This window comes from Drosophila erecta, unplaced genomic scaffold (assembly GCF_003286155.1).
Source record: "Drosophila erecta strain 14021-0224.00,06,07 unplaced genomic scaffold, DereRS2 tig00000055-arrow-pilon, whole genome shotgun sequence".
NCBI lineage: Eukaryota > Metazoa > Arthropoda > Insecta > Diptera > Drosophilidae > Drosophila > Drosophila erecta.
The window spans coordinates 9,590,503-9,603,377 of record NW_020825200.1 but is presented as its reverse complement, the minus strand read 5'-3'; the positions used below and the strand labels follow the sequence as shown (position 1 = coordinate 9,603,377).

At 47.9% G+C, this 12,875-nt stretch overlaps 3 protein-coding genes across 3 annotated transcripts; all 3 read left to right on the top strand.

The window, feature by feature from the left end:
- The first annotated feature begins 307 nt into the window (after positions 1–307).
- On the top strand, positions 308–3,634 carry LOC6543013 (lysosomal alpha-mannosidase). The gene is made up of 5 exons (XM_001969200.3): positions 308–455; positions 518–888; positions 950–1,420; positions 1,484–2,327; positions 2,394–3,634. Exons 1-5 carry the CDS (start codon positions 375–377, stop codon positions 3,573–3,575), a joined length of 2,949 nt encoding a protein of 982 aa, XP_001969236.1. The 5' UTR covers positions 308–374; the 3' UTR covers positions 3,576–3,634.
- A 512-nt stretch (positions 3,635–4,146) lies between these two features.
- On the top strand, positions 4,147–7,312 carry LOC6543089 (lysosomal alpha-mannosidase). The gene is made up of 5 exons (XM_001969199.2): positions 4,147–4,230; positions 4,285–4,655; positions 4,704–5,174; positions 5,225–6,056; positions 6,118–7,312. The coding sequence occupies exons 1-5, from the start codon at positions 4,147–4,149 to the stop codon at positions 7,294–7,296; spliced, it is 2,937 nt and encodes a 978-aa protein (XP_001969235.1). The 3' UTR covers positions 7,297–7,312.
- Positions 7,313–7,758: 446 nt separating this feature from the next.
- Positions 7,759–11,166, top strand: LOC6543404 (lysosomal alpha-mannosidase). The gene is made up of 5 exons (XM_001969198.3): positions 7,759–7,883; positions 7,941–8,311; positions 8,371–8,841; positions 8,892–9,786; positions 9,849–11,166. The coding sequence occupies exons 1-5, from the start codon at positions 7,800–7,802 to the stop codon at positions 11,034–11,036; spliced, it is 3,009 nt and encodes a 1,002-aa protein (XP_001969234.1). The 5' UTR covers positions 7,759–7,799; the 3' UTR covers positions 11,037–11,166.
- The last annotated feature ends 1,709 nt before the right edge of the window (positions 11,167–12,875 follow it).

Here is a 12,875-nt window from a genome sequence, read left to right as displayed (position 1 = left end):
TTTGGATGCAATCGACAACTACAAATTGGTTTGACTAATCAGCAGATAAGCACTGCAACTCTGTCAAAACAGAAGCAATCTTTTATGGAGGCCTATTAAGATAAAAGTCGCCAATGACCAGTAGTAGAACTAAGGTTCATTTGTTTATAAGTTTAGCCATTGATCGAAGCGCGGGCGTCATTAACCCATTATGATTAAAATACACTTAACTGAATTCGAAGTGCGCTTGACTTAATCCGATAATGATTCAAGTGCCGATTGCTTATCAACAATCTCTGATATAAATGGCCGGGTTTTCAAAAGCTAAGAATTCAGTTGCGGTTCCCACCTGGAACCATCGGTTACACAGACTTGGAAGACCAAGGAATCCCACAATGAAGTTCTTGGGCATCGTCCTTTGCGTTGCCTTCCTGGTCCTTCAAGCTAAGTCAGCCCAAGCTGTTTGTGGCTATGAGGTGAGGAAACGAAAAGTATCACCCGAATAAACCAAGCTAAAATAAGCATTTTTGGTTTTTAGTCATGCCATGAAACCAAGTCGAACATGATCAACATACACTTGGTGCCCCACTCCCACGATGATGTGGGCTGGCTGAAGACCGTTGATCAGTACTACTACGGCCACAGGAACAACATCCAGCACGCTGGAGTGCAGTACATCATCGACACCGTCATCTCCGAGCTGATCAAGAATCCCGATCGCCGATTCATCCAGGTGGAGACCTCCTTCTTCGCCAAATGGTGGGACGAGCAGTCGGAGACCATGCGGGCAATCGTGAGGAAGCTGGTGAACGAGGGTCGCCTCCAGTTCATCAACGGAGCCTGGAGTATGAACGATGAGGCGGCCGTGAACTACCAGAGTGTGATCGACCAGTTCACAGTCGGATTGAAGTAAGTTATGGTGGTGAAACGACTTTGGATACAAATTGTAAGAGTACCTTTTACATAAAAGGTTCCTGGATGACACTTTTGGAGTTTGTGGTCGCCCTCGTGTGGGATGGCAAATCGATCCCTTTGGTCACTCCCGTGAACAAGCCTCCATCTACGCCCAGATGGGCTTCGATGGTGAGTTTTTCTCCCGCATGGATCACAACGACAAAGGCAGACGGATGAACGACCTGGCTCTGGAGATGATTTGGGATGCCAGTGAGTCGTTGAGCCAAGTCAAGCTCTTCACTGGACTACTGTACACCTTCTACTGGGAAACTCCCGGCTTTTGCTTCGACGTTCACTGCAGCGACGATCCAATCATTGACACCGATAGTTACGACAACAATGTCAAGTCCAGGGTGGATGACTTCATCGCCTACGCCGCCCAAGTAGCCGAAAAGTTCCGCACAAACCACATTATGATTCCTATGGGCGGTGACTTCCAGTACGAAGATGCCGAGGTTAACTACAAGAACATGGACAAACTGATCAAGTACGCATAGAATCTGGCTACCTTAAATTCAGTGTTTTCTAACTACTTTAATATCTATGTTAGGTACGTCAACGAACGTCAATCCAGCGGCTCGAAGTACAACATCATCTACTCCACACCCACCTGCTACTTGAACTCCGTGCACAAGAGTGTGCAGTCCTACCCAAACAAAACTCTGGACTTCTTCCCCTACGGCAGCGATACCAACAGCTTTTGGACTGGCTATTACACCTCCCGTCCCACCCAGAAGCGCTTCGAGCGCGATGGCAACCACATCCTGCAGGTGGCCAAGCAGCTCAGCGCCTTCGCGGAGCTCTCGAGTGCGGAACAGAAGGAGGACCTGGAGTACCTTCGCGAGATCATGGGTGTGATGCAGCACCACGACGCCATCACTGGCACCGAGAAGCAGCACGTGTCCGATGACTACGATCGCATTTTGTACGATGCCATCCTTGGAGGAGTCAAAACTGCCGGCGCTGCTCTTCGAAAGCTGACCAATCTGCCCAACGGAGAGTTCGAGAGTTGCCTGAGGCTGAACATCAGCGAGTGCGCCTTCACCAAGGACGGTGCCGACAACGTGGTAGTGACCCTGTACAACCCATTGGCCCACACCACCAAGCAATATGTGCGCGTGCCTGTGAGGAACGAGAACTACCAGGTGACCGATGAGAAGGGCCGCGTGGTGGCCTCCGAAGTGGTTCCAGTGCCCGCGGAGGTCCTGGCTCTGGAGTTCCGTGACAGCAGCACTCAGCACGAATTGGTGTTCAAGGCATCCGTTGACAAAATCGGTAGTTACTACATCAAGAAGGTTGATGGTAAGGAGAGTTCGAATGGCGTAAGGATAATTTCTCAGCCTAAGCAGAATGCTGAGACCTACGATGACGAGGAGACTGTGGTGCAGACATCGGTAAGTGCACAAAACTGATGGATGCCTAATGGAAACACTTTTACCAAACTATTTCACATCCATTAGCTGATCAAGTTGGTGCTCGACAACAAAACTGGCCTACTGAAGAGGGTTGAGATGAACGGAGTATCCGAGAACATTGAGCAGAGCTATGGTCTCTATAGGACCTATGACTCTGGTGCCTATGTGTTCCGTCAGTACAACCAAGGAGACTTCGTCATCCAGAAAGATGGCGTCGAGTTCACTGTTTACGATGGCGCATTAGTCAAGGAAGTCCACCAGCGCTTCAGCGACTACATTTCCCAGGTCATCCGTATCAGCGAAGACAAGCCCTACGTGGAGTTCGAGTGGCTTGTAGGCCCTATTCCAGTGGAAGAGGACTTTGGCACAGAAGTGGTTACTGTCTTCAGCAGTGAAATTGCCTCCGATGGCGTGTTCTATACTGATTCCAATGGACGCGAGTTGATTAGACGCGAAAAGGACAAGCGGGAGGACTTCTCCCCGGAGCTTGCTGTCCAGCCTACTTCCGGAAACTACTATCCCATCACATCCCGCATTGCTCTGCAGGACAGCAAGAAGCGCCTTGCGCTGCTCAACGATCGTGCTCAAGGAGGCTCCAGCATGAAGGATGGTCAGATTGAGCTCATGTTGCACCGTCGTCTCGTCCGGGATGATGGCTACGGAGTGGGCGAGGCCTTGAACGAGCAGAAGTACGGCCAGCCGATGATTGCTCGTGGTAAGCTGTTCCTAATCCTGAACGCCGCCGATGAGTCCACGTCCGCGGAGCGCGAGGCCGAAAAGGAGTTCCACCTGCCCCTTTGGAAGTTCTTCAGCAGGAATACTGGCAGCACCACCGCTGCTGCCAAGTCGCTTCCCAGTTTTGACGACTTCCCCAAGTCGGTGCATCTGCTCACCCTGGAGCCCTTCAACGACGACGAGGTGCTGCTGCGTGTGGAGAACTTCAAGGATCACATCGAGGGCAAGGTGGTCAGCTTCAACATTCGCCCGATCTTTGACTACCTGAACGGAGTCGAAGTCCGCGAGACCACCTTGGACGGCAACCTGCCATTGAGTGACATGAAGCAATTCAAGTTCCACGCTGAGGGTTCTGGAGCTCGGGGATCGGAACCTGAGTACTACACCTCGTCCCACAAGCCGCTTGCCGCAAATCAAACCCAAGATGCCGGCGAGTTCGCTGTCACCTTGTATCCGATGCAGATTCGAACTTTCATCATTAAGCATGAATAATTGTATTTCAATGAAAATCAAAGAAATAAATAAAATGATGTCTTAATAAAATACAATGTTGTTTTGCCTGTACTTCTTCAGATATATCTCTAATTATTACATGAGGAGGAATAATACGAGTCATGTGAATATTAAAGAACTTTACTAGCAGTTACTGCCTTGAGAATTCAAGTTACTTTTGACTAGGGTTTTTTTCAGGAATCTTTCCCACAGAATGTAAGCTCGATTTAGTAACATCCACATTAATACATTTCTTTTATTCAACCAAAAATAGGTCTAGAGAATACTCGTTTTAAAGTGCTAATTTATTAATTAGAGTGCAAGTGCATTACAGGAGCTTCAAGCCTCATGAAGTGGTTGATAAATAAAGTGTCCAATTGTTATTGCTACGTTGAGGGGGGCATTCTAAAAAAAGAAACCGTATTCATCAGGTCTTAAGTATTTAACGACCCCTATTTACTAATTAGGTTACCTTATCATGTACTTTCTTATCACTGCACACTTGGAAACGGTGCGCCCTATAAAGCAGCAGTCTTGGTTTAATAGAAATTCAGTACTTGGTAATGACAAGATGGCATATTTTGGTCGCATTCTACTCCTGTCCATCTTATTGGTGGTCTTCGTGAATCAATCCAGAGCAGTTTGTGGCTATGAGGTAAGATATATGTTAACGCTTATGAAGTGATAACACTGCCAAGATATTTTGCAGTCATGTCCCGAAACAAAGGCGAACATGGTCAACATCCACTTGGTTCCCCACTCCCACAACGATGTGGGTTGGCTAAAAACAGTTGATCAGTCGTACTATGGTTACAAAAACAAAATCCATCATGCCGGTGTGCAATACATATTGGATAGTGTGGTGACCCAGCTCCTCCAGGACTCCAAGCGCCGCTTCATTCAGGTGGAGACGGCCTTCTTCGCCAAGTGGTGGAACGTCCAGTCCGAGACCACTAAAAGGGCGGTCACCAAGCTGGTCAACGAGGGGCGTTTCGAGTTCACCGGCGGAGCTTGGAGTATGAACGACGAGGCAGCTGTCAACTACCAAGCCGTTATTGATCAGTTCACAGTAGGACTGAAGTGAGTTAATACCTTACATCTTCAGATTTTTTAACGTAATGTTCGTAGGTTCCTCGACGATACCTTTGGCGCCTGTGGTCGTCCTCGAGTTGGCTGGCAGATCGATACCTTTGGCCACTCCCGCGAGCAGGCAGCAATTTTCGCCCACATGGGCTACGATGGTCAGTTCTTTTCACGAATGGATCACAACGACAAGGATGCGCGTATGAATAACTTGGCAATGGAGATGATTTGGGACGCCAGTGAGTCGATGAGCGGCGTCAGTCTCTTCAGCGGCATGTTGTACAACTTCTACTCGGACACTCCAGGCTTTTGTTTCGACATACTCTGTACTGATGAGCCAGTGATCGATGGCGCCAGCGAAGAAAACAATGTGAAGCAGAGGGTAGATGACTTCATCAGTTATGCGCAGAATGTGTCAGATGTCTATATTACCAACCACATCATGGTTCCTATGGGCGGAGATTTCCAGTACGAGGACGCAAAAGTCAACTACAAGAACATGGACAAGCTGATCAAGTGGGTGTAATCAAGACATGTAAATAGTTTCTAATTTTGCTTCCCGCTAGGTACATCAACGAACGTCAGGCGTCTGGTTCCAACTACAATATCTTCTACTCCACTCCAAGCTGCTATCTCAACTCCCTGCACCAGAGCCTGCAGTCCTGGCCAAACAAGACACAGGACTTCTTCCCATATGCCCACGAGAAGAATAGCTTCTGGACTGGATTCTTTACGTCCCGACCCACTCAGAAAAGATTCGAGCGGGACGGTAATCACATGTTGCAGATTGCCAAGCAGCTTTCTGTATTCGCGAATCTTACTAGCGAACAGCACAACCAGGACTTGGACTATCTGCGCCAGGTCATGGGAGTGATGCAGCATCATGATGCCATTACGGGCACAGAGAGGCAGGCTGTCTCGGATGACTATGATCGAATGATGTACGACGCCATTGTTGGAGCATCTAACAATGCCCGCGATGCCTTGCGGATTCTGGCCAACATGCCCAATGGGGAGTTCGAGAGTTGCCTGAGGTTGAACATCAGCGAGTGCGCCTTCACCAAGGATGGTGCCGACAACGTGGTGGTGACCCTGTACAACCCATTGGCCCACACTTCCACCCAGTATGTTCGCATTCCTGTGAAGGAGGAGCGCTACCAAGTGACTGATGAGAAGGGCAGAGCAGTTCCATCGCAGGTGGTTCCAGTGCCGTGGCAGGTTTTGGCATTGGCGTACAGACCCAATGATACCCAGCATGAGCTGGTTTTCCAGGCCACGGCAAATAAAATAGCCAGTTACTACATCAAAAAGGTCGAGAGCTCGGAGGCTAAACATTCAACTATAAAGCAGATAAGCCCCGGGGAAGATGGAAATTCAGAGACTGTAGTGGAAAACTCAGTGAGTGCCCTCAATTGTCTAATAACGAAAACGTTGTATACCTTCGATAAATAACCCGCAGCTTGTCAAACTAGTGATTGACAACCAAACAGGACGATTGAAGTCCGTCGAGATGAACGGTGTGTCTGAGCAAATAGTGCAGAACTTTGGCGTTTACAAGACTCGCACTTCTTGCGCATACACTTTCCGCCAGGATGGGGATATTGAAGTTCTTGAAAATGATTTCGAGTTCACAGTCTACGAAGGAAGTTTGGTCAAGGAAGTCCACCAGCATGTGAACGATTGGATCTCGCAAGTGATCCGCATCTACGAGGGCGCAAACAGAGTGGAGCTGGAGTGGCTGGTGGGACCAATTCCCATCGATGACCAACTAGGCAGTGAATTTGTCACAAATTTCAAGAGTGGGATTTCTTCGAACGGGGTTTTCTATACCGACTCCAATGGTCGTGAATTGATGAAACGTGAGAAGGACAAGCGCGAGGACTTCGTCTCCGACTTAAGCCGTCAGCCCGTGAGCGGCAACTTTTATCCAGTCACATCGAGAATCGCTCTTCAAGACGATGCCAAGCGATTGGTCCTCCTGACCGATCGCTCCCAGGGAGGAGCCAGCCTGCAGGATGGAGCCCTGGAGATGCTGCTCCATCGGCGTCATCTCTTCAACGACGGTGGTGGCGTGGGCGAAGCCCTGAATGAGACGCAGTATGGCAAGGGTCTTATTGCCCGAGGAAGACTTTACCTCACTCTCGATTCCGCTACAGATGGAGATACTGCGACGGAACGCCGGACTGAGAAGGAGCTGCTCCTTCCCTTTGGGAAGTTCTTTAGCACGGCTGGTGGAGTGCAAAGAGCTGCAGCAAAATCCGTACCCGACTTTGATGATCTTCCCCAGTCTGTCCACCTACTCACCTTGGAGCACTTCCACGAGAATGAAGTTTTGATCCGCTTTGAGCACTTCTTGGATAAATTCGAAGGAAGGGTGACTAGCTTCAACATACGTGATATATTCGATAGTCTGGGTGGCTTGGCGATTAGGGAAACCACCTTGGATGGAAGCCTGCCACTGAGCGATATGAAGCGACTTAAGTTCCATGCCCAAGAATCCGGAACCCATCCTGCATCCGTAGAATATTCTACGGCTCGGCACAAGCCACTTGAGGCGGTCAAGTCGGACGAGGCTTCACTGTTCGCTGTAACACTATATCCCATGCAAATTCGCACTTTTATTATTACAAAGGAGTAGGAAACGTATGAGAAATAAATGATCAACAGTGAAGTTACTTTGTTAATAAGTTTTGGGCTCATAATCATTATCGGCTACTTCTGCATGTGGTGCTTTCCCTTTTTTCTGTAGACTGTAATCCTAAAACTGAATGGGGCTCGCAGTCATAAGCCTTTGGTTATCTTCAAGAGGGTAATTAGCTATTAAAATCCATTTAAGTTATTGAACGATAAGAACTGCAATTCATGCCGAATCGAAGATAGGCCAACACGTACAGTGTGATTATGCCACAAACACTGGAACATCGCATGGGGCCCAAATAAAACGCAAGGTACTTACCCTTTGAGACTTTTCACTAGCGGTTGGTTTTAGTTAATCGGCTCTCTGGACTATTTAAAATTCAAAACATGCTGAAGTGGTGATTACTTATCAGATAACCCCCCATTGAGAAGATTATAAAAGTGGAAACATTTATTGTAAGGCCAGTTCTTGGCTTTTAGTCGTTGGTTAGGGCACTCAGCAAGATGAGTTCCTTGAAGACTTTTGCCATTTTGTTGGCCTTGTTTGCCTCTTATATCACGCAATCCGAGGCTGTTTGTGGCTATGAGGTGAGCAGAACAAGAGATCTTTGGAAGCACAGGTATTAAAGTGTTTCCCTTGTACAGTCATGTCCCGAAACAAAGGCCAATATGATCAATATTCATTTGGTGCCCCACTCGCATGATGACTTGGGTTGGCTGAAAACGGTGGATCAGTACTATTATGGCAATAAGCACAACATTCAACACGCTGGAGTGCAGTACATATTTGATACCGTTGTCGCCGAGCTGAGCAAAGACTCCCGGCGCCGCTTCATCCAGGTGGAGACCGGCTTCTTTGCCAAGTGGTGGGAGGACCAGTCGGCAGCCAAGAAGCAGCTGGTCAGGACTTTGGTGAACGAGGGTCGTCTGGAATTCACGGGTGGCGCCTGGAGCATGAACGATGAAGCTGCCGTGAACTACCAGAGTGTAATTGACCAGTTCGCCGTTGGCTTAAAGTAAGTACAGCATGAATCAACACTCCTTCATTATACAATCGAAAACCCATTTTGATTAGATTCCTGAATGACAACTTCGGGGCTTGTGGTCGCCCTCGTGTCGGCTGGCAGATCGATGCCTTTGGGCATTCTAGGGAGCAGGCATCCATGTTTGCCCAAATGGCTTTCGATGGCCAGTTCTTTGCGCGCATGGATCAGAATGACAAGAACAAACGAGTGGATAACCTGGGCCTTGAAATGGTCTGGGATGCCAGCGAGACCCTGGAGCAAATGGACTTCTTCACCGGCATGCTCTACAATCACTACTCTGCTCCGCCTGGCTTTTGCTTTGACTCCCTCTGCCAAGATGATCCCATAATTGATGGCAAGAGCTACGACAACAACGTCAAGTCCAAGGTGGACGATTTCCTCAACTATGCTTCCAATTTGGCTGGGTACTATCGCTCTAGTCACATAATGGTGCCCATGGGTGACGACTTTCAATATGAAAATGCCTACATGAACTACAAGAACATGGACAAGCTGATCAAGTAGGTCTAATATGCCCAATAAGTACAGTTTTTTAAATCATTATCTCTAGATATGTCAATGAGCGTCAAGTCAGTGGCTCCAAGTACAATGTGTTCTACTCAACCGCTGGATGCTATCTGAACTCCCTGCACAAGAGCCTCCAAAGCTGGCCAAACAAGACCCAGGACTTCCTGCCCCATTCCCATGAGGCCAAGAGCTTCTGGACAGGATTCTTCACCTCTCGCCCCACCCAGAAGCGATTTGAGCGCGATGGCAACCATATCCTCCAGGTGGCCAAGCAACTGAGTGTCCTTGCTGATCTCTCAGGTGCAGAGCACAACAAGGACTTGGACTATCTGCGCCAGATCATGGGTGTGATGCAGCACCACGATGCCATCACAGGCACCGAGAAACAGGAAGTGTCCAATGACTACGATCGCCTCCTGTATGATGCCATCTTGGGAGGCGCCAACACAGCCCGCGATGCTCTTCGCGTGCTCACCAATCAGCCAAATGGGGAGTTCGAAAGCTGTCTGAAACTGAATATAAGCGAGTGCGCCTTCAGCAAGGAAAATGCTGATGACTTCGTGGTTACCCTGTACAATCCACTGGCTCACACGTCGGTGCAGTACGTGCGAGTGCCTGTCCAGGAGAAAAACTACCAGGTTACCGACGAGAAGGGTCGAGTGGTGGCTTCTGAGCTGTTCCCAGTGCCCTGGCAAGTCCTGGCTCTGGAATTCCGCAACAACGGCACGCAGCATGAGCTGGTTTTCAAGGCATCCGTCAATAAGATCGCTACGTACTTTATCAAAAAGATTGATAAGACTATAGCAACCCCTCAAACTAAACAGTTCCCGACTGAGAGAGAATCTAACGTGAATGTTCCTAAGCGTTTCAAGAAGGTTCACTCCTCGAAAACCGATTTGGAAGCCCTTGATGATCAAGAGACAATTGTGCGAAATTCGGTGAGTTTTACAGTGAGAACAACTTGAGGAACTCATCCCCAAATATTTTCCTTTGTTACTAGCTTATAAAACTAGTGATCGACAACAAAACAGGGCGCTTGAAGACCGTCGAAATGAACGGAGTTTCCGAAGACATTGAGCAGACTTTTGGAATGTACAAGACTGCCCGGTCTTGTCATTACATATTCCGCCAGGATGCAGACTTGGAACTGCTGGAAGATGCTTTTGCCTTCACTGTTTACGAGGGTGAGTCCGTCAAGGAAGTCCACCAGCACGTAAGCGAGTGGATCTCGCAAGTGATCCGCATCTACGAGGGAGTCAATCGAGTGGAGTTCGAGTGGCTGGTGGGCCCTGTTCCAATTGACGATGAGCTGGGCAAGGAGATCGTCACCGTCTTCAGAAGTGGAATCTCCTCCGGTGGCGTCTTCTACACCGACTCAAATGGCCGTGAAATGATGCGGCGAGAAAAGGACAAGCGGGAGGACTTTAGTCCCGATTTGAGTGAGCAGCCCGTGAGCGGGAACTACTATCCAGTCACATCCAGGATGGCTCTGCAGGATGGCAGCAAGCGAATGGTCCTGCTCAATGACCGTTCCCAGGGAGGCGCCAGCTTGGAGGACGGGCGTTTGGAGATGATGCTGCATCGTCGTCACATTTTCGCCGACGGCTCTGGAGCTGCCGAAGCCATCAATGAACAACAGTTCGGAAAGGGCCTGATTGCCCGTGGCAAGCTGTTCCTTTACCTCGACGCTGTCGCGGACGGAGCCACTGCATCCGAACGAGTGGCCGAGAAGGAGATTCATCTGCCCTTCTGGAAGTTCTTCAGCAAATCTAGTAACATCCAAAGCGGTGTAACTAAGTCGTTGCCCGATTTTAATGACTTGCCCCAGTCTGTTCATCTGCTCACCCTAGAACCCTATTCCAAGGACGAGGTCCTGCTGCGCTTCGAGAACTTTTTGGATCACACTGAGGGCAATGTGGTTAGCTTCAGCATTCGGGAAATTTTCGATGACCTCGGTGGACTGGAGATTCGTGAAATGACCTTGGACGGCAACCTGCCACTAAGCGACATGAAGCGTCTAAAGTTCCACCACGATGGTTCTGGTCCTGCTCCCTCAAAACCGGAGTATTTCACCAGTTTGCACAAGCCCTTGGCAGCTGATAAATCTCAGAATGCCTCGGAGTTCAGTGTTACTTTGAAACCCATGCAAATCCGCACTTTCATCATTAAGAAGAAACAGGGAAAATAAATGCAGGGAAATGAAATGAAATTATTCGAGAGTACTTAAACGAATATAGTAATGAATGATATTAATAACACTTTCATGTTTTTCGTCCTATTGTAATGCTCCCCAAATAGACGAGCCGCAATGATAATTACAAGTTCGCTATGTCGAATCGAGATTATGAGGAGCAGCCGCTCCGCAGGATTTTCATATTTGCCGCTTACAATGCAGATACATTTACTGCATTGGCTTCCAACCACCGATGAGCCCCATTCCCGCTGAAAACACCTCAAATCCCGGCCTGAGTCGGCATAAGTCCCTTGGTTATTTGGTGAACCCGTGGCTTCCACTCTTCCCCGCTTTGCATTTTGCCTGTGGGTTTTGTGTCGGTGTTGTGCAATGCCTGCTTCATATATCTCTACATAAAAGTATACATATATAAATATACATAGAAGTAGAAGTGATATCTGTGTGCGATAGCTTGTTGTTGTTGGTCTAATGCTGCTAATGTCTGGCACTCGAAAAAAGATTTGCGCCCAATATCCCCTGGTTTTGGCCCCTGCCCACTAAATACTTTTGTGCCAACACCACACTCGCATTGCAGGAGCACTGTGGTCCTGGGCTTTTATTATTAAGTTCGCCACGGGAGACTTTAATCTTTCGTCTCCTGGTTGGGACAGCCGGCTCACACACACAGATACCCACAGCTTTACTCAGCTACACCCTCGGCTCTACTCCATTTCACTTCACTGCGATGCAAAACAATGAGCTCCTGAATTCATGCCATATGTGTGTGTGCCGAGTCCTGCGTCCTGCGTCCTGCGTCCTGGGAGATGGTAGATGGTAGATGGGAAAAATTATTTAATATTGCCCGTCTTAGGCGATGAGGCGTGGCAAGTTGAGGCGTTGTTTGGTACTAATCCTTGGCGAGCATTAGACACGGAATTTAATTTAGTTCCAGCTGCAGCCTGAAACGCCACACAGAGCCAAAATATCAACAAAAATTAAATAACATCCCAAAAAAGTTTCGCATTTACTCAATAACTTATTCGCAGAGTGAATTTACTATTAGATTGTACACAAATACCAAGTTTAATTATAATGGCCATTTTGTTTTGTTAAACAACTGGTAAGCTGTAGCTTACCTAATTTAATACATCTGCACACTCTTACTGAGCGTTTCTTTCTCTGTACCGGACTTGCCACAGTGTGGCCTGGCATATGTGTGCCAAGTACCCCTGCTGGCTGCCAAACTCGGCATTGCCGACTTCCGGTCGAGTTGGCGCTTTTAATTCAAATGGAACCCATGCAAGAAGCCACCCATCATCACCCACTTGCCGCCTGTTTACTCGCTGCGCTGGGCAGATAATCCAACTTTGATTAAGTAATTTCAGCGCTGGGGAACGTAATAAGTTGGGTGTTCAAATCCAAGACTCAGCCGCTTATTCCCATGTGAGGCCGTTGTGAAGCCGACAGAACAAAAAAAAAAGAAAATCACCATAAAAGCACCGAAGATGATTAGCACAATGCCCAGTATTGCCGGGTTTTCCTGCTGTTTTGGGTTTATTGTTTTCGGGCTTCTGGTGTTGGGTTAATGTCTTTGACATTCCCGTTATAACGCGATAACTACTCACTCAAGTGGAGTGATTACTCCGAATCAATAAATCATACTACATAACTTGAGTTGCCACATACATCTTCTTAGTTATAAAACCTTGTAGTAGCATGATTTACTGTTTGAGAAATAACTTAATAATTAACAAATTTGCAATAATCAGGTTCTGAATGCTTTTAAGTATTTTTTTCTCTTTTTTCGGAATTAAAGTGTATAATCTGATGTGAACCTTACATTTTCGCTAACTT